The 18,699-nt window shown below is 42.1% G+C and overlaps 1 protein-coding gene across 3 annotated transcripts in view; it reads left to right on the forward strand.

Annotated features, from left to right (window-relative positions):
- Nucleotides 1–18,699, forward strand: part of agap3 (ArfGAP with GTPase domain, ankyrin repeat and PH domain 3) — a 103,843-nt gene that overhangs the window by 76,982 nt on the left and 8,162 nt on the right. For all 3 annotated transcript variants that reach the window (XM_084008169.1, XM_084008171.1, XM_084008168.1), the window contains exons 13-16: nt 1,415–1,570; nt 11,570–11,724; nt 12,158–12,248; nt 13,154–13,376. In XM_084008169.1, coding sequence (XP_083864295.1) covers nt 1,415–1,570; nt 11,570–11,724; nt 12,158–12,248; nt 13,154–13,376 — 625 coding nt within the window. The remainder of the gene's footprint in view (nt 1–1,414; nt 1,571–11,569; nt 11,725–12,157; nt 12,249–13,153; nt 13,377–18,699) is intronic.

The following is an 18,699-nucleotide window of genomic DNA, read 5'->3' on the forward strand; positions in this document are numbered from 1 at the left end:
GCACGGGGAAATGAATGGAGTTTGCCACACTACAATGAGCTTTTGATGGGAGACAATGGAGGAGGCTGCCAGCACCACACAGGGTGGTAAGAGGAGAGCAATATGGGGGCCCATCTACCGGCCCTCCCTCCCTGCTTCCCCCAGGCCCCTTGGCCCCCGCTCCCAGATTCATAATGGCATCCGGAGGGGGAAAGAAGGGAAAGTGATGTCAAATGTCAGGAAATCAGAGGGATGGCAAGCTGACACCCCCCTCCTATCGTCCCATCCCTCCTCTCCCTTTGCCCAACGGTAGCACAGGTTAATATCACATTTATAAAATCACTTACAAGAAACAAAGCCGGCTCTTAGCCCCCTGTCACTCCCAGACAGTCATATTGAGAGCTTTTCCGCGGGCTAACTTAGGTAACCATTTGTCCACTGATGGCTCCTTACCTGTCCTTCACTCTATCTAGAGCCGGGGCCACGTGGTCACTGTCGGAGCGCTCAGACTCTCACTGCTGGATGTTACAGCAGAGTTCACAGTGTCATTCATTATTCATTGCCTAAGGATTCATGCATTTGTACATTTTCATACATAATGGTACATTTTTGAGTTAAAAAAGGTTGATTACCAGATTAGTTTATTTTTAAAGAAATAATTCCAAATGTTTTAAAAAATCATTCTCCATTTTATAGCCTGCCCTTGTAACACATTTCTTGCTTAACGTCTTGCTGTCTTTGTACTGGACTTGCAGTTTAAGCAATGCATGAGCAAAAATGTAATTAATATCGGACTCATCAACGGTCCTCATTAAGCACAAAAAAAAAAATCATCACCCAGAGCCAACATGATGTTGCAGCACTCTGCCAGAGCAATTTCTAGTTGATATTTCATCCAATCATTTTTAGTTTTAAATTGGACACTCTTGAATGGTCTTCATTCATCTTCTGCAGTTCATTATCTTTATATTATGGTTCTTCATAGCAATAAATATTAATATTAATTTTTCTTCATTTCAGTGTTTCTCTTTTTTTCCTCCATAGTTTTAAAATTAGACAAACCCTTGTGTCCACTGTATCTGTCAAATGCCATATACATTGTTTACTTATTCATTACGCCTTATAACTCTTTGAAGTCTAACTGTCAAATCCAAAATGTCATTTTTTGACTCCACAATACATCCATTATGAAATCAGCTCAATTGACATGCTTCCCTGTTAAATCAACCTAAAAAATGAATGAGCTTTTAAATGATTTGATATAACCTTCATGACTCCTGTAGCATCGCGATTGCTTTGTTAATATGGAACTGAATATTACAAGCTGAAGCTGTGGCAGTGAAACTTCAACTTACCTACAATATAGAAGCAAAATAAACCACCCTGTTTATTGAACAGAAAAATAATATCTTTGTCCCTGTCTGTGTTTTTTCAGCCAATGGAATGAGTGATCCTGCGAGTTCCTTCGTGGGCAGCGCCACGAGTCCTAAACTTGAGCCGCCTCCTTCACCGCACGCCAACCGCAAGAAACACAGAAGGAAAAAGAGCACCGGCATCACCAAGCCGGACGGCTTGTCTGCAGGCAACGAAGGTACAGCACAATCACAATGCTACACTTCTGAAATGACCAACAACTTGCCAAACTCATTTACCAAATAATGTGTTTCCATCCACCTGTTTTTGACACCCATTTCCGACGGCCACTGAAGCTTCCGCCACCGACGAGACTAAAAATATAAGTACGTCATCCTCTTCTTCTTCTACAATGGTTTAATGGTACCTCATTGATTAATTATTGCCACCATTTATCCCAAGAATCGTAGTAGGCACTTAGCCATAGTGGGTGGAATATGCATTCATATGCATTTTCTGTTGCCGTTTTTCTGGAAATCCAGTGAAACATTGCACTTAAATTGGATGGGAACCTGTAGATACCCGGGTTAATTTCCTTGTAGCGCAAATTTATAAAAAGGTTCACTCACCCAAATCTAACAAATGCATGTGTTAGGTTTCTATGTGCAGCACAGATAGTTTAACCCACCAATGTTTCAGGTTCTTCTTCAGTGTACAAGCTTTGCTGTCTTTCCAACACAATTAGCTCTTTTTTTCTGCTGTTGGGAAGCCAGAGAGGGATCTCCCACTTGGAGGTGTATGAGTGACTCCTATTAGTCGGTCTGCAAAGAGGTGGCTGAGACTGGGCTTCGCTGTGTTTGATGACATGGAGAGCTAACCTTCTATTTCACTGGAAGAAGGGTAAAGAACAGCACTGAAGGCTTTACTAGATGGAAAAGATGATTGCAGATGTTTCTATGTTACAAATGATCTGGTGGATCAGGTCAGTATAGCCCATACTAAATTATGTGGTGGAAACGGCAAAACAAATGTTTAAATGGAGCTTAAGATAAATTTTGCATGTTTTTTTTCTGTGCGGTAACCCATTTGTTACTGAATATAAGATCCTCTTCAAATTCGCCTTCTCTCAAACATCCGATTTCTCTATGAGATTCCTTCCTTCTGAATCGTCTTTGCGTAGACCTGTAAGGCACATAAAGTTGTGTCGTTTTGTATCTCCGTGTGCCCCTCCGTCACAGTACTTCTTCACGGGCCTCATTTCTTTTGCCGTGGCCTGAAAGGCCCCCGATCTCCAGAAGCCGCGGCCCCCTCAGCAGGGGAGTGGCAGTCGACTCTCCACCCAATTAATAATGATTCTCCAGCCCAATGATGAATGGAGCGCCCTAATTGGATGGCATTGTGAAAACACTGGGACGCATTTGAGAGGCCATAAAACTGATGTCACCGGAGTGGGATGATCAATCAACAAGATTGATACGCTGGATAACAACAACAATGGCATTGACGCCTCCTAAATGGGGCTTAGCATTTATAATCATTATACTTTTTTATCATGGTCTCTGACAGCTTCTCTTGAAGGTCTGAATGGGTCCGTTGACCACATTGTTGTTGAGAGTGAACATCATCAGCATCGCGGAGATAAGTGGTGTTGGATAAGTGGTGGCGTTTTTTTGTTGTGTGGGAGGAATCCTGGTGAAAGTTCATCTCAGATCAGATCATTTTCTTCATTTTTGGGCAGCGGTTAGCAGCTCCCAGCTCTTCAGTGAAGAGTCCATTACTTCTATTTTATCTTCCTATTCTCCCGGTGGAGTTACACGGTCGCGTTAAAGCCCTGAACGAGCGACGGCCGGCGTTATCAGACATCATCAGATCTCCTCGACAAACGCCCCACACAGGAATAATTGAAGTCAGATGACTCCTGGACTTCCTGAGGAGGAAATCCGAGAGTAATCAGGAAGAGGCAGATTCTGAATGTTTCTCACGTCATCAAACACGCACAATTGTTTTCTATCTCTCTCTCATTGTTCACTGTAAGGTTTTCTATTAGCATCACCTTGTCTGTTCTGCTGAATGCTCTGGAATACAGACGTATCGCGCAGATATTGGATTCACCCAAGTCTGGGATGTGAGTTGTTGTCTCCTGTTCAGAGAACAGAAGAGAGCAGAGAAGGAATGGAGAGGAGAAGGTGGGATCCTTGAATAAATTGCTATCAGTTTATCTCATTTACGGGGCAATCAGAAGCGTGCGATGCAGGCTGAAATTGAATTTTAGTAGTTGTGAAGCGTCATAAATCAAAACGGCGTGCGCGTCTTAAAGGAGAGAAATCATTTTGGTCAACGTGGGACGTGTAGGATGTAGGAGGGAGCCTGGAGAAACTGTTGCTGCACCATCATTTCCAAATATGGCACTAGAGTACTTAGCGAGGCTCGTCTACATGGCTGCTGAAGTGGGGGGACATTTTAGACGTGTTTTATAGACTCAAGTTCGTTATTATGATTATGAAAGGATAAATGACGGAGTAATTACAGCGGAATATCTTTTCTGCAAATGTTCACAGAGGCTTTAGGCGAGTCAAGAGGTTTAAACTCATATTTGAACCCTTCTATTGGATTTAAAATGCATTTATTTTATAACTGCGTGACGCTATTTTTTATTTCTAATCAATTTAAAGCCATATTTGGATCATGTTGCAATTCTGCATCTGTATCGACGGTGCTGCACGTTCACCAAAGATATGCACAATGGACACAGCCCCTAATATCCTATGCACTGTCAGAGCTGTGTGGTGTAATGAACTTCTCATGTGCTTAAAGAATGATGCAGGATGCATGGCGAGACAACTGACAGCCCCGTAATGTGTTTCCCAGCAGCCGCCCGGCGACGAGCTTTCTCGGTGTGTCGCTCGCCATAAACCCACTGGAAAATCGATGGCCGATAAAGAGTTGTGTTCAGGGGGAGCCCCCTCTGATTAATGCAGACTGTCAGGGAGCATCATTAATGTATTTCTCTTTTAAAGGAAGTGTATCAAACGCTCATTGTTTCGGGGGGGTTTAACTCGTCCGATGTAAGCGGGAAGGGAGGCGCAGGAATGGAGGGAAATTGGGACGAAGAGCTTTTTCTCGATTCTTTCAGGTTTATGGATGACGATAATTACTAGTGCTAATGTCGCAGAAAACAGGAGCGAAGTGTTTGCCTGAATGCTTTTAACGTAAAGAAGGAATTAAATGATTTGCTTTCATTTCCATTGAAAGATATGATTTGAGTCAATTGGATCAAACTTTTTTGCACATTTTGAGGCCCGACTAGAAGATAATAATGGACTTAAGGGAGCATTACTACACAACATGCACTCTACAAGCTGTAATGAACTCAAATGTGGAGCGGAGCATTTTGTTTGTATATTTACATCAGAGGAACTGGGGTGAATTTATTTTTGACAAAGTACATTTTTGAATCAAATCTTACGAAACTAAATTGGTTTATAAACCTCTTATTTAATGGAAAAATCAACAATGGATTTTAATCAAGTAGTTTTATTTTGCAATTTAAATTGATTGAATTCAAAGTGATTGAAAGGACTCATCTACTGGATTGGATTAGCAATTAGAGCAGGATAGGGAATTTATTTTTATGTCTCCAGAAAGTGGACTCCTAAACTTCAAACGGAGCCCTTGTCACATAGTAGGTGAGCAACATGCAATTTGCTGTCATGAAATCAGTAGAAATAAAAAAACTAGGAACAAAATCTCCACATTACTGCACACGTGTAGTTAGAGGAACACCAGTGGAATGTGAACATAAAACTTTGATGACAGATATTTGACCGATATACAAACGTATACTGTACAATAGTTATATATTATGCTTCACACAGTATTTTAAGTCTCATTCTGCACAAAACAGTATTTAACCAACTGGACAACAGGCATGAAGGCGAAGAGATCATTTGAGTGCCTTAAAGGTTCTCTATATTAATAAAGCATCAAACAACTATTTGTTCCCCCGTGTGTGTGTGTGTGTGTGTGTGTGTGTGTGTGTGTGTGTGTGTGTGTGTGTGTGTGTGTGTGTGTGTGTGTGTGTGTGTGTGTGTGTGTGTGTGTGTGTGTGTGTGTCGGTTACCGCTGATAATGCCGTCCCGACCGTCCTCGACGCATGTAGCATCCCACCCTCCGCTTCCCCCAGAAGATTCTCTCTAACCAAGATGGTGCATTACAAGCTTCGCCAATGGTTTAAAATGGTCCTCTCTCCATTCCCATCCCCCCTAGTTTGATTGGAAGTGTTGAACGGATGGGTAACATTTGCATATTGTATTTATATTTTCTTTTGAGGTCAGAATGTTCGTAAGATATGTGGCTTGAGAGAAAATGGTCTATTATTTATTTTGGCGAAATAATCGGTCAAACCGATGTGATGCCTTCTTAGCTCCGTTAGCACTGTTAGCTGCAAGCTGCTTGTTCAGCCGTCGTGCGAGCTGTGTGGAGGCAATACAATACATATCTTCACATCACCTTTAACAACGCTACTGATGTAGCCAGTTATCATTAATAACTTTTATTAATCCTTGTCTGCTCTTGAGTTTCTTACCTTGTATGAGTACAGCCGGAGAAAAGTCTGGTTGTTCCTGATCTACAGATTCATCTGCAGATTGATTGGTACAAGCAATCGCCATCTTTTTGCGCCCAAACTACAAGTAAAAAGTAATAAATATTGCCAGCCCAACTTAATCTAGGATCCTATTGTCCTGCACCTTGGGAAACTAAGGGTTAATATCCTCTGGAGTCCAGCTGAGGATTAGGAAATGGAGGTTTAACTGCCTGCGCTAATGGTGGGTGTTTATCTCAATACTTTGTTTTGTCACTCCCCAACTCGCTCTCATTTCCGAAAGCTGTCCCTGGAGCCTCCACTCTTGTAATGGCTTAGCGTTCTGAGCGCCACAGTATGGAGGGAAAGGAATAACAAGATTCTCATTTGGGCTCCGTACACACTGCCCACAGATACATGTATAATTGGCCCCGTTTTCATTCTGCTCTGTTGTTAAATGCACTAGCTATTAGCGGCGTAGTGGTATTGGTGCTGATTTCATGTGTTTGTTTATTGTTGGAAGGTGCGCTCCTTGTTTGTTTGGATGTGTGCACGTAAAAGTGTGTGTGTGTGTGTGTGTGTGGGTGTGTGTGTGTGTGTGTGTGTCAGATAGATAAAGAGTGTGCTCTATCTCTCTCCCTCTCCCTCCCTGTTCTCGTCTTTCTGAGTTTGGTCGTGGTTCCCCCGGGGCCCCTGTCGCAGTAATGGCCTGCTCCTGATTGCTCTGATACAGGTTAGGAATATTGGCTTTAATGATGTGTAAAATGAGCAAGCAGTGCCTGTGACATTTACAGATGGCACCGCCTTGGCCTGTTCTTCCCAACTGCTCGTTAATTCACAGGAACGGCAAGCACTTCTTTAAGTGACTGCCTGGTGCACGCTTACGACACAACACGTCCTACACACCAAAACAATAGCTCACCTCGTGCACCTTGTCATCATTTCAGCCAAGTGTTCACACAAATGGATACAAAAAAAAAAGGGAGTCCTCAAGGCTGTGGAGTGTTTGCTAAGTCCTCCGTGAGGGTTGGTAACGCCGGTCTCCAGAGGTCTTCCAGAGGCTTAGACGGAATAGATGCTGTGTTGCTGCCTGCCGTGTGTAGACGGCACAGCTGGGCTCGCCACCAAACCCCCCGAGGTGCTAATCTGGTCCACAGGTCCTCGGCGGTGCATCTGCTGCACCTACACAGCAATAGACCAATCGACCTCTTCAGGTCACTCACTTTTTTTCTTTCGGGTTCCATTTTTCAGGTCAAACAAACCCTTTTTTTTTATGGTATTACAATTTGATGTGCAACTTTCTCTCATTGATAGACAGTAAAATACTCCTTCAAGTGCAAGGCCTGCATTCAGAAGTTTTATGTACTAAATGTACTTGTATGAATTAATTACGAAATTATCTGACTGTTATTGTTGATGAATCAAGTAGCATGTTTTTGTTCTTGCTGGTTGAAGTGAAGCTAGTACTTTATATACAGTTCTGTATTTTAGTCCAGGCAAAGTCTGGTTTAATCCTTAAAGTGGCAGTCTGTAACATTTTCATCTATTTAATTGTCTATTAAGTTACTATCTCTCAAAGACTGATGATCATGTGACCGACCAATGAAAGTACTTGTACTTGCTGCTTTGCCCAGAAATAGGACATTCCTGTGCAAAATTAAAATTAGTGATGCTTTTTCCGTCAGTCAGCAGCGGTTGGTCTGCCAGGTGGAGCTACTAACTGAAGCATAGGCTATGCTGCATTTCATTGTAATCGGAAATCGGTAACTTCCTACTGCTGAGTCAGGCTCCTTGTAGTCTAGTGTTTGACCAGGTACATTTCATTACTGCTGACCCACAATGGAGGATCAACAGGCAGAGAAAGAAGATCATTCTACTTCCAGTTTTGAGAAAAAAATACCTCCTTAAGTGTGGAGCATTTGAAGGCATCACACAGCTGACAGTCGACACTGTTCAATGAGGGAGATGAAGTCCCAGAGGCTCGCCTGCAGTTCCATCTACCGCCAAAGAGGCCACTAGAAGCAACGAATCTCAAATCTTACAGACTGCCCCTTTAACAATACATTTTAATTAATAAGATTATTGTTTATGCCTTGAATGTAAAATCTTGATCTAAAATGAGCTACTAACTGAAGCTGTCAGGTAAATGTAGTGGAGTAGTATAAGGTATCATGAAGTATACAATTCTCTTCTCAAGTACAATACTTGCGTAAATATGCTTAGTTACTTTCCACGGCTGTAGCCAGTAAATAGAGGAAATGTATTTACCCTCTACTTTTTTGTATCTTGAAGCAATGATCTATTTTTGGCGAAACATTGTGCTCATTGAAGTGCGGTTGTGTTGCTGCCAGAAGCAATCAAGTATCTGCTGAATACCATCTGAAGTTCCTGAGCAGGTTTATGATCCATGTAAATGGTGGACGAAGATGTGTATCTTTATCTGCTCCTTCCTCTCCGCAGCTCTGTGGTCATTACGCTCTAATTTCCTTTTTTATTACGCCGTGTTAATTAAGGAAAATCATATTTCGCTCATTCTTCACAGTTGCCTCCTCCATTGGCTTTAAATTGTGTTCCTCCTTGTCCGCCCACCGGAAGAGCTGTGTTAATTTATTTGTAATTGGCAAGAACTTGTTGATCGTAGGCTCGCCGATGGATCTGGTCAGGAGGTTAATGCTCACGTTAATGTGACATGGCGATCGTTCCTCGGCTAGCCATGTGCTAACTGCAAACGTTGACTAATAACAGGAGCGCTAATGGCCCTTTTACAAGCTCATCATGTCAGGTGCCTGTGAGGTAGCGGCGATGGCTTTGACACATTGGAGACCACTTTTACCTCCGCATCGTGCCTACATGGAGCAGAATGACTTTGGCGTGCGCGGGGCTGAATTGCCTCACTGTGGACGGCATCAGAACGTAATCTGTGTGCTGCCGCTGCATGAAACGGCAACGTTGCCCTCCGTCTCTTTAGTGGCTACAGCATGTCTCGCGTGTGCATTACTATGCATGGAGAATTAGATTTGTTTTCCCATGTATACTCATCAGTTTAAGAAACCAGCCATCCGTTGCTTTTTTAATCTCCATAATGAAAGTGTTTTAATGCCTCCAATTTATTGCCTGGGCAGCCAACAGAATAATTAGCTTTGTTCAGGTTTTTTAAAACGATGAAAACAACCAGTAAAACAACATTTGAGTCTGGGAGCCACAAATTATAATCAAATGCATTAGTTATTGTACCTGGAGTAATATTGGACATGAAAATTGATTTTTACTGTATGTATTCCAATTAATCAAGCCTTTTTTCTTCTTCTTCTTTTTTAATTTCCCTTTCTCATTTTTCACTTTTATTCTCCGTCACTTTTAGTTTCATTTAATTTGACTATTTTGATTCCATCAAATAGAGATTTTTCTTTTTTAATCGCCACTAGTGCTTTAAAACGTAACACCCACGAATACTTTGTCACTGTAACTCTAAATAAAGAGACTTCCAAGGCTTTATTGATTCTTTGTGGCCTGAAGTCGATTCCACAAACTAAATCAGATAATTGAAGTCGGTGTCGAGCTAATTGGATTATTGCTTTCCCCCTGAAGAGGTGGCCCTCCGCCGCGGCTCAGGGATCGCTACATCAGTGGCGTCCGTCAGACATCTGTCATTTAACGGCAGGGCTGCTTCTCACACCAAGGAGGCTGAATGGATTCTAAACACCAAGTGTAGTTTGATTATTGTCTGACCATCTTATCATCATCAGATTGCCAAAATGGTATAAATACTGACATAAAGCAAAGTTTATATTAAAAATGTGATTAATTAATACATTTAAAGTCTAACTATATTTTGCACATTTAACAATTATTTTTTGAATGTAACTTCTATTAATGATTAATGATAAAGCTGCACAGGAAGGGAGAAAAATCCCCTCATGTCTACTTGCCTCCAGTCCTCTGAACATGGTTTATGCAAATGAGATGACTATTTGCATAGACATAATTAGGTAATTACAAATCATTTGGCTATGAGCTCAAGCATGTGCACATACCAGAGACGTTACATGACTTTCATTGTACAGTACGGAGGTAATGAATTGCCTCGAACAGCAGAGGCATTGCAGCATGTGTTGGAACATATGTCGTGTCAGACCTCTCGTTTGAAAACGACAGGTGACATTTTCATAAATCTTGTTTAAACACAAAGAGCAGGAAAAACCACACTCTGCAGATTAACAATTTTCAAAGCTGATTCGAAGCAAAATTTGTATTCTATAAGAAAATAAAAAATTAATTTAACAAAAAGACTATGCTGATTAGGGGTGTTGACTAATATATGATATTTCAAAATGAAATAATGATATCATGTTAATAATAAACATATGATACTATCACATAAATAATACATAATTTTATATATGTAGTTATGGTTACAGACTTATCTCCACCTCACTACAGTCCTGTTTTGAGTGTAATTCATTTTTTTAAAGAGACCAATTTGAATGAAATCTGAAAATCAAGTTTTCATTTTTATAAAGAGGTAAAAGTTAACTACGACTCCCAAGGTGCATTTCTACAAGAACCATCCAATCACTAAGCTAGTCACTAGCTCAAGCATCGATCACTAGCTTAACATGTTGTCACATGCTTCAGGAACAGCAGCTGGAAGAATCCTGCTTTGGGAACATAAATATGTCTCCAATAACTTAATTTGCTTTCAGATTCTGGTTAAATGTCAGATGTATTCAGCAACTATGGTGCTGTGTTTTGTTCACAAATTGAATGATGAAGCGTTTTTTTATCTCCTACCACTCTGATTGCCTTCTTCTCTTTGGCAATGATGGCTAAGGTTCTTGGGCAATGTTGCCAAAATGGTGGATAAAACATCATTTCTCAGAAAAGAAGTTGAAATAATGAACTAAACCATGAGTAATTTCTCTCAAGACACCTTTAATTCTTTCCAGTTGAGCCTTTACGTTATTGTGTATTCAATTCTTAAGACATAACAAAAGAGATCAAATCACAAAAACCTTTAAAGGATTTTCAGGTCCATACTTGTACTTTGAGTTTGTACTAGAACAGGTTAAAATGCTAAATGTTTAAAAAACACATTTATTCTCATACTGTGTGCATGCATATGACTGTCTCTTTAAGCCCAGCCTGCTCTAATTGGTCAGTGTTTCTAGTCTACTTCTACCGGTGACATCACAACCTTACCTGACAGCTCGTTTGAAGACACAGTTTCTGAATATGCATTTCTCCACGGATTGAACATTTTTGAATTGATACATTCACAGCATTTATAAAGTGCCTAGACCTGCTTGATAATTAAAAAAAACAGAATCACTTTACACAATATGGGACCTTTTACAAAAAGAAGCCATCATGTGTTGCTGTTTGGTTGTGGTCTTTAAAGTAATTAGACTCCAGCAAATAAAGAAGGAATAAAGAGTATTCTGAGGCAATGTCAAACAAAACTAGCCGTGCAGAGGAGCAGGAGCGGCGCCTGAGAAATCATTCGGATGTTGCTGAGTTTAACAGAAGGCCATTTCACCGAGCATCTGTGCATGGGTGGCTCTCGATCGCTGAGCTGTGTCGCTCCCTTGCAGAGGGTCTCACAACCGCCATGTGTGTTGCTTAAAGACTAACTTATCGTCCGTTTGTGTCTTCCAGAGCAAGAGGATTCCTTTGAGTTCATCATCGTGTCGCTGACGGGTCAGACGTGGAACTTCGAAGCGTCCACGTACGAGGAGAGGGAACTGTGGGTCCAGTCCATTGAGAGCCAGATCTTTGCCAGCCTGCAGTCTTGTGAGAGCATCAAGAACAAGGTACAGCCAGAAATATCAGAGGGGCCCAACACGAACAATCATCTAATCACAGCATCGTCATCATCCTCCAATTCTGCTGCTTCATTTACATTCCTCTTCCCCCGCCACTTTCCAACATTTACTGCTCCCTCACCCCCCCTCCCCCCCCTCCTCACCCACTTCAAGCTGTCACGTGTGGGAGGCTGTCAGACAGGTGCACCGTGGTGTGGGGGATCTCTTATTAGAACTGACAGACATCAGAAGTAGAACACGGCTTGTTTCAGCATACTGGGGAGACACGGCCTCATTTTCATATTCATATTTTCCTCTTTGGAAAACCTCGTCCCTCCTTCTCCTCGCTGGTTGTCTATGATTTGAGTCCAGCTATAATTGTTTGCCTTCCCTGCAAATCATTAGTTCCTGTTGACTTGTTCTCTCCCTTGGTTTCCCACAGTCTCGGTTAGGCAGCCAGAGTGACGCGATGGCCATTCAGTCCATACGAAACGTGAGGGGGAACAGCTTCTGTGTGGACTGTGATGCACCCAGTGAGTATTATTCTTCACCACAACAGCTAGAAAATAAAGAGCCTCTGTGTTTTAAGGTCACATATGAAAACATTCCCAAACGTTTGATCTTGAGGGTTTGTCCTAACAAAGAAATGACTAAATTACAAAAATGTAATTGGGTTTCCAACTCGCTCGCTCGCTGCCAGTTTAGAAGAGAAGAGCAAATTCTGACAATGGGATGGAGCTGAAGATGGATGAGCAAACAGCAGCCACGGCAGCTGTTTCATCCCCTTCTATTGGAGTAGTCCTAGTCCCAATCCTACATTCTGTTATTAAATTGTCAAATCAATCTAAAAGAAATGGTCCTGTTCATATTAATGTTATATCTGTTGACTTTATTAAACATCATAGCCATTTTGCTTTTTTGTTGTCATGTTATAATGCAAGGTTATAGAATCGGCAGTACTTAAAATGTTTTGGATTTGATCAACTCAGTATGTGAATCCCAGCCAGTAAAAGGAAGAAAACATTAGATAAAACATTAGTGGAACTTGCATAGTAACAGTGACACATCGAGGTTGCCACACCCACAGCGATGCTATAAAATTATACACTCATTTTCTTAACTGCCTGCCATTTGCACCAGTTAATCTGAAGCTAAAGCAGTCAGAGCCAATACCCAGCGACCTTTACAGGACCTTTATCTAAATGTGTTTCCTTGTTGTTCTAGACTCTATGATGGATGTTTATTCTGTCCTTGCCCAAAGTATATCTTAAAAACAAAATCATGAATAATAGCTGAATAATGTAAGACTTTGAAAACACCTTTAAGATTGCTGTTACCTTTCTCCAAGAGAGGTTACCAAGATGTACAGACTTATTCATGAAGCTCCCCTTGTTACCTGCTCTACAGTTATAATGATTTCTCGTCCTCTATCACGCAGACCCAGACTGGGCCAGTCTGAACCTGGGCGCCTTGATGTGCATCGAGTGCTCGGGGATCCACAGAAACTTGGGCACCCACCTGTCTCGCGTCCGCTCCCTAGACCTGGACGACTGGCCGGTGGAGCTCAGCATGGTGATGACGGCCATCGGGAACGCCATGGCCAACAGCGTGTGGGAGGGCGCCCTGGAGGGCTACACCAAGCCGGGCAGCGACAGCACCAGGTCAGCATCCCAGCAAAGGCGCTGCTTAATGACGCACACAGAGATTATAGAATGGGAAGGCAGCACCGTCTTCTCTCCATTACCTGCCGTTTATTAGCCACCCACATTTCAGCGCAGTCAGTTCACACCACAACACGCTCAGCGAGAAGCACCGGGGGTCCAAGAATACCGTATTTTATGTTTGAGCACCGGTCCATCTCGCTCACAGTGGTTCTGATTGATTTGAGTCAGTACTCTGTTAGTTCTTTTTCCCTCTGTCTCTTCATTTTAGAATATTATATAATTTATTTCCATTTTCCTTTTATCTTGTGTGTCCCTCTACTAACTTCACTTGAAAACCTTAATGCATGTTTTGCTCTTAGGTGATAAATCCTCAAGAAATGATCTGTTAATTCAAACCACATCCAAAACCAGACTTAATCAGTACGATTTTTAAAGTAAGTAAGAATGACTGAATGAAACTAACTTATTTAACCACATGTTTCCTTTTGGAACCAAACTAGCAGCTTCCCATCTTTTGAATATGTATAATAATACGTTGCCACTTACTCCGCCCTGCCCTGCCCTGCCCTAACCCCCTAACTTCCTCCAATGATCCCTTCCCTCTGAGGTACCCAGATCTGGTAGGAGGATTGTTTATCTCATGGTGACAGGTGATACCTAGCGTCCCAGTCTGACTAATGACCTGCTGTGTGGCTGTGCAGGTAATTAAGCACACCATTATGGTTAAACCCCACCCCAAGAGCCAGGCCCTCGGGCCCCAAGTTACCGTGTCACATATCCATCACACAGGGCCGGGTCATCACTCTGTCTGTCACAGCAAAGACTGCCTGTAGGCTCTCGCTGGTGGCATTAGACTGTTTTAACATCGGCGCGTTGTGACTTTGTTGCGGAAAGTGATATACCATCAGAGAATTGCTTTTTTTTCAGTGCTACTGTTCAGCTGCTGCAGCTGTTATGGCTAAAAAACATACAGATATAATGTTAATACGATTTAAATGTTTACCAAAGACTAGTTAAGATGTTATTGATAACACTTAGATTAGGTTGATGAACTTTCAGATGTATTAGATACATCAGCAGACACATTATCGTATGCATTTTAGCAGTATACGCCCCGTTTGTGTCCTGTCATGTGTCTTTGTTAGCACAACTCCAAATTTCACTGAAATGTGTCAAATGTGATTGATTGACTGGTTTCAACTTTATATTAGTGGATTGTGCAGCCGGGGAGAAAGTATGCATTCTCTGAGTGCTTAAACCTGAACCAAATCACACACATTTAGACTATTCTATGTGATAACTTGTGATCATTAATGTAATAACAACTCATAATATTCCATTCACTGAGCCTCCCGTCGTAGTTGATGTGTTACTGATAAACAAAATGTAGTTAACCAGCAGTATCATACAAAGACAATGAAAAAAGCAAGCTGAGTGCTGGTTAAAGCTTGTGAAATGGGAGGATTATATGATGTTCTCTTGTTTATAGTATTGCATTGTATTGAGTTTGTTGCAAAGACCAAGAAATAGGAAGATCACTTTGGGCTCTGGGAACTTGAGATGGGTATTTATCCTCTAACAGTTTCTATGTAAAAGTTTGTTTAACATATCATAAATATGCTATAGTTTCATTAACAATTCATCAGTTCCAGGCCTACATTATACTGTGGCTTGATTTATATACACAGCTTTTTGTTTCCATGCTAAGGAAAATGCAGGTATCCAGTTATTTAAAACAATCAGTATTAAACAGGATCATGACGCGACAGGAGAAAACATGAAATATAAAGTGGGGGGTTGTAGCTCTTTAAGGTATCCACTTACTATTGGACGGCAGTGATAGATTACTAGAGTCAATGTGTTAAATGTCATTATGTAAATAAAATGGCAGGTTTATATCAAACATATATGGGACATGAAAAACAGCTTTCATATCAGCAGCGGACAACTTATTTCATATCCTGTCATTTGTTTTTGTGGACTTTTACTCACCTATATCCAGAAACATGAATGAGGAGTTCAACCTTTCCTAGTTATGATGTCTCGGTCACACTAGTGCATTGCTGGTGTCATGACAGTGCTGAGTACAGTTAATGGTTTTGAACTTGTGGCACTACAATGCACAAGGATCACTTAACTGTGGAAAGGAGCACCTTAAAATCCACTTTGTCATTTTTTTTTTCTTATTGTCTTTGGGGACGTTTCAGCACAAAATCCCTCCTGGTCATTTAGAAAGAATACCGTGAGAGATCTTTTCATGTGCACATGGGACTATATAAAAGTTTGCTAATAAACTGTTTTTATTGGGGTTTTTTGCATTCTGCTGGTCGTCTCAGGCCTTTTCTCTTGAATCCATCCCACGCTCTCCGGCCAGTTCACAACTGAATGATGGCCTACAGTTATTTATTGAATGGTATCTGTGCTAAAGTGCTCCACCGTGGACTTGATGAAAGATTATTGATGTTGATTCCTCTCCCTACCGCTGTCAGTCCCACGTCGCCTCCAGCAGGAAGGTTCTTCATTGTCTCAAAAATCCGATCTTATCCCGCAGCAGCGTCTCCATTAGTTTTCACTGTCAAACGATAAATCTCATTTGCAGCATAACTAATCTTCAGACAAAACACAGTGGTTGTAAATATCACATATGGCCACTGGTTATTGAGATGCTGATGATGCTGTTGTTGTACCCTTGTGGCTGAAACGTTGATATCAAATTGTTTTTGCTGCATCATGAATGATGAATTATAACAAACTTCATGGGATGTTGTTTTTTTTTTTAACTTCTTTTAACACCATAAATCCTGACCTGACTCTCCTTGTGCGTATGTGAGCGGAGCACATATGAGAGGATTTTAATTGTGTCACATCGGTGACATGTAGCAGCTTTGTGATGGCACCCAGGCAGGCAGTGTACGGCTCCCGAGTCCCACTAAACATTAGTGACACCTAATCTAAACGATTCAGTAACTACCTGAATATCAACCCGCCGTCTGATTGAATGTCTCCTGCAAGACTAGTTTTACCCCTTTTGCATTTTTGAGATTTAACTTAAAAGCGTTCATCCACAAGATCGGTTTAGCTTATGATATTCTGGATCGGAAAATAACAAAATATAGATTTGTCGTACGCACATCCGCACAGCAACATCAGACTGATTACAGGCATGGTAATACGGAGCATGCTCATATCCATATGTGTCACCTGTTTTAGACCTTGCAGATAAGACAGCCGTCATAAAGTTAGTAATGGATTTTTAGATCAGTTATAAGCCATTAATAGGAGCAGAAAAATGCACAAATGTTGTTAATCCATCAATGAATAGCCATTTGTTTATCACTTTATGATGTTTAGTAATTTATAAGGACATTTAATCATTAAGTCTGTTAGTATTTTTGTTAAAAATATATTTTTCCAGAAGGTAAGTCAGATGTTTCAAATAACCAAAGCCAGTCAAACCCCAACATCCTTCTTATTCATGGCTTATAACTGATTTATAAGGAATGAATGATGTATTTACCATTAATATCATTGTTATTTACAATGTATAGCCCATTTATAAAGGATGCCTAATTAAAGGCGGTTGCTGGCCATGTTACAGTTAAATCCAATCCTACACTGTGGCTGATCTCTGCAGTCAGCATATTGGAGGGGAGTCGTTCTTTTAATTAGCACCAGGGAGTCGTCGTGTTTTGCACGTCGCCTCTAATTGCTTGGCATGTTCGTGATAGAAAACACCACACACTATTTTGACGGATACAATGAGGGAGGTCCAACTGCTAACTTCGCCCTTATCGTCTACTGACACACACACACACACACACACACACACACACACACACACACAGAGACACCACTTCTCATTTGGGGGAGATGTCCCGGAGCGTGGACGGATGTGGACGGCTATCCCTCACTGACGCCGGCCTCTCACTGTCACCCTCTGTAGGCTCCGCGCCGCCCTCGGCCACGGGCAGGTAATAGCTCTGATGAGAGCCCTCCACTTTGTTTCAGAAATAATTTGCCACTCCTGCCGCCTGCAGGGGCTGCGTGGTAATAAAAATGAATCACACCGCTAACCTCTCCAAACCTGGCCCCGCTGCCTCTTTTAACCCCTCCCGCTCCGGCGCCGGCGTCTCCGCTCATCCCACCCTGCTGTGTGCGGCGTTTACAACATCGACGCCGTGGTTGTTAGATTGTTCTAGGATTTGTCCACGTTGGCCTCTGATCCTCCGAGTTATTCACCCAAAGCACAGAGCCGAGCTTCGGGGCTACTCACAGGTTAGGAGTGCTGGAACGCCAACCCTCAGAAGAGCTTTTAGAATAGCCGGCCTTGCCAGGAGCCCTGATGGAGGGAGAGTAATTAATTAAGACAAATGAATGGCTGGGTCTTCCCATGTCCTCGCTCTTTCTCTCTCTAAATGAAACCCACAGGTCAGTAATTAGCCCTGTGTGGGAGAAGTGGTGCCACGGTCACTAATTGCCCACATGCCACCGGGATTCAGACCCAGGTAGGAAGGACTGATTCATCATGGCGATGTCCGCGTGCCGTTCAGTTTTAATATTGTTAGCGTTATAAAATCATAACAAAAGGGCATTTAAAAAAAAAAGAAAAAGATCAGAGGCCGTCCCCTTTCATGTGAGGGAGAATTTGAAATGTGTACGTACGTGCAGCAGGCTGCATACATAAGCAGGGCATGTGTTATCGTCCCCTCTGCTTTGTATGTGAGGCGAGGGTTCAGCAGGGGTTAACAGCATGAGCATTTAAGGGTGTTAGTCTTGCTGGCACAAAAACACAGCCACTCCATCATGAGGAGTCTGACAACCTCATTAATGTCACAATATATTCAACTCATCCCTCCGCCTGCCTACGGCGCCCAGATGCTCTCCTGTTGGCCTCTCTATAGAGCCCAGCACAACAACCTTTTGAATTCCGGTCATCTGTTCAGACCGCACTCTGGAAGCAAAGGAAAGTGGCGCGCTACTCGACGCTTGTAAAAATGTTTGTCTTGATTCTTTTGCAGCCGTTCCTCTCAGAGCGGAGCGTACCACGTCTACACTGTACCCACTGGACCATAGGAGGCCTTATTTAGCACTTTTGCGGCGGCGTTTACTGTGCTGCTCCTTCATTTCTGGCCCTTAGCAACCTTTGATGCTTTGGGGCCCAGCTTTCTGTCCCTGTTGTGTGCGCCTTTTTTTTTTTTTTTTTCATCTCCGTCGTTCCCCTCCGAGCCCCCTCTCTGTCTTTCTGCTGCTGTCCCTCTTCCTCACTCCCTGTCTCTTCCCTCCCCTCAGTTTGTGGAAGTGAAGCTGCTGGCTGCATGGG

The sequence above is a fragment of the Eutrigla gurnardus genome (genome assembly GCF_963514095.1).
Source record: "Eutrigla gurnardus genome assembly, chromosome: 4".
NCBI lineage: Eukaryota > Metazoa > Chordata > Actinopteri > Perciformes > Triglidae > Eutrigla > Eutrigla gurnardus.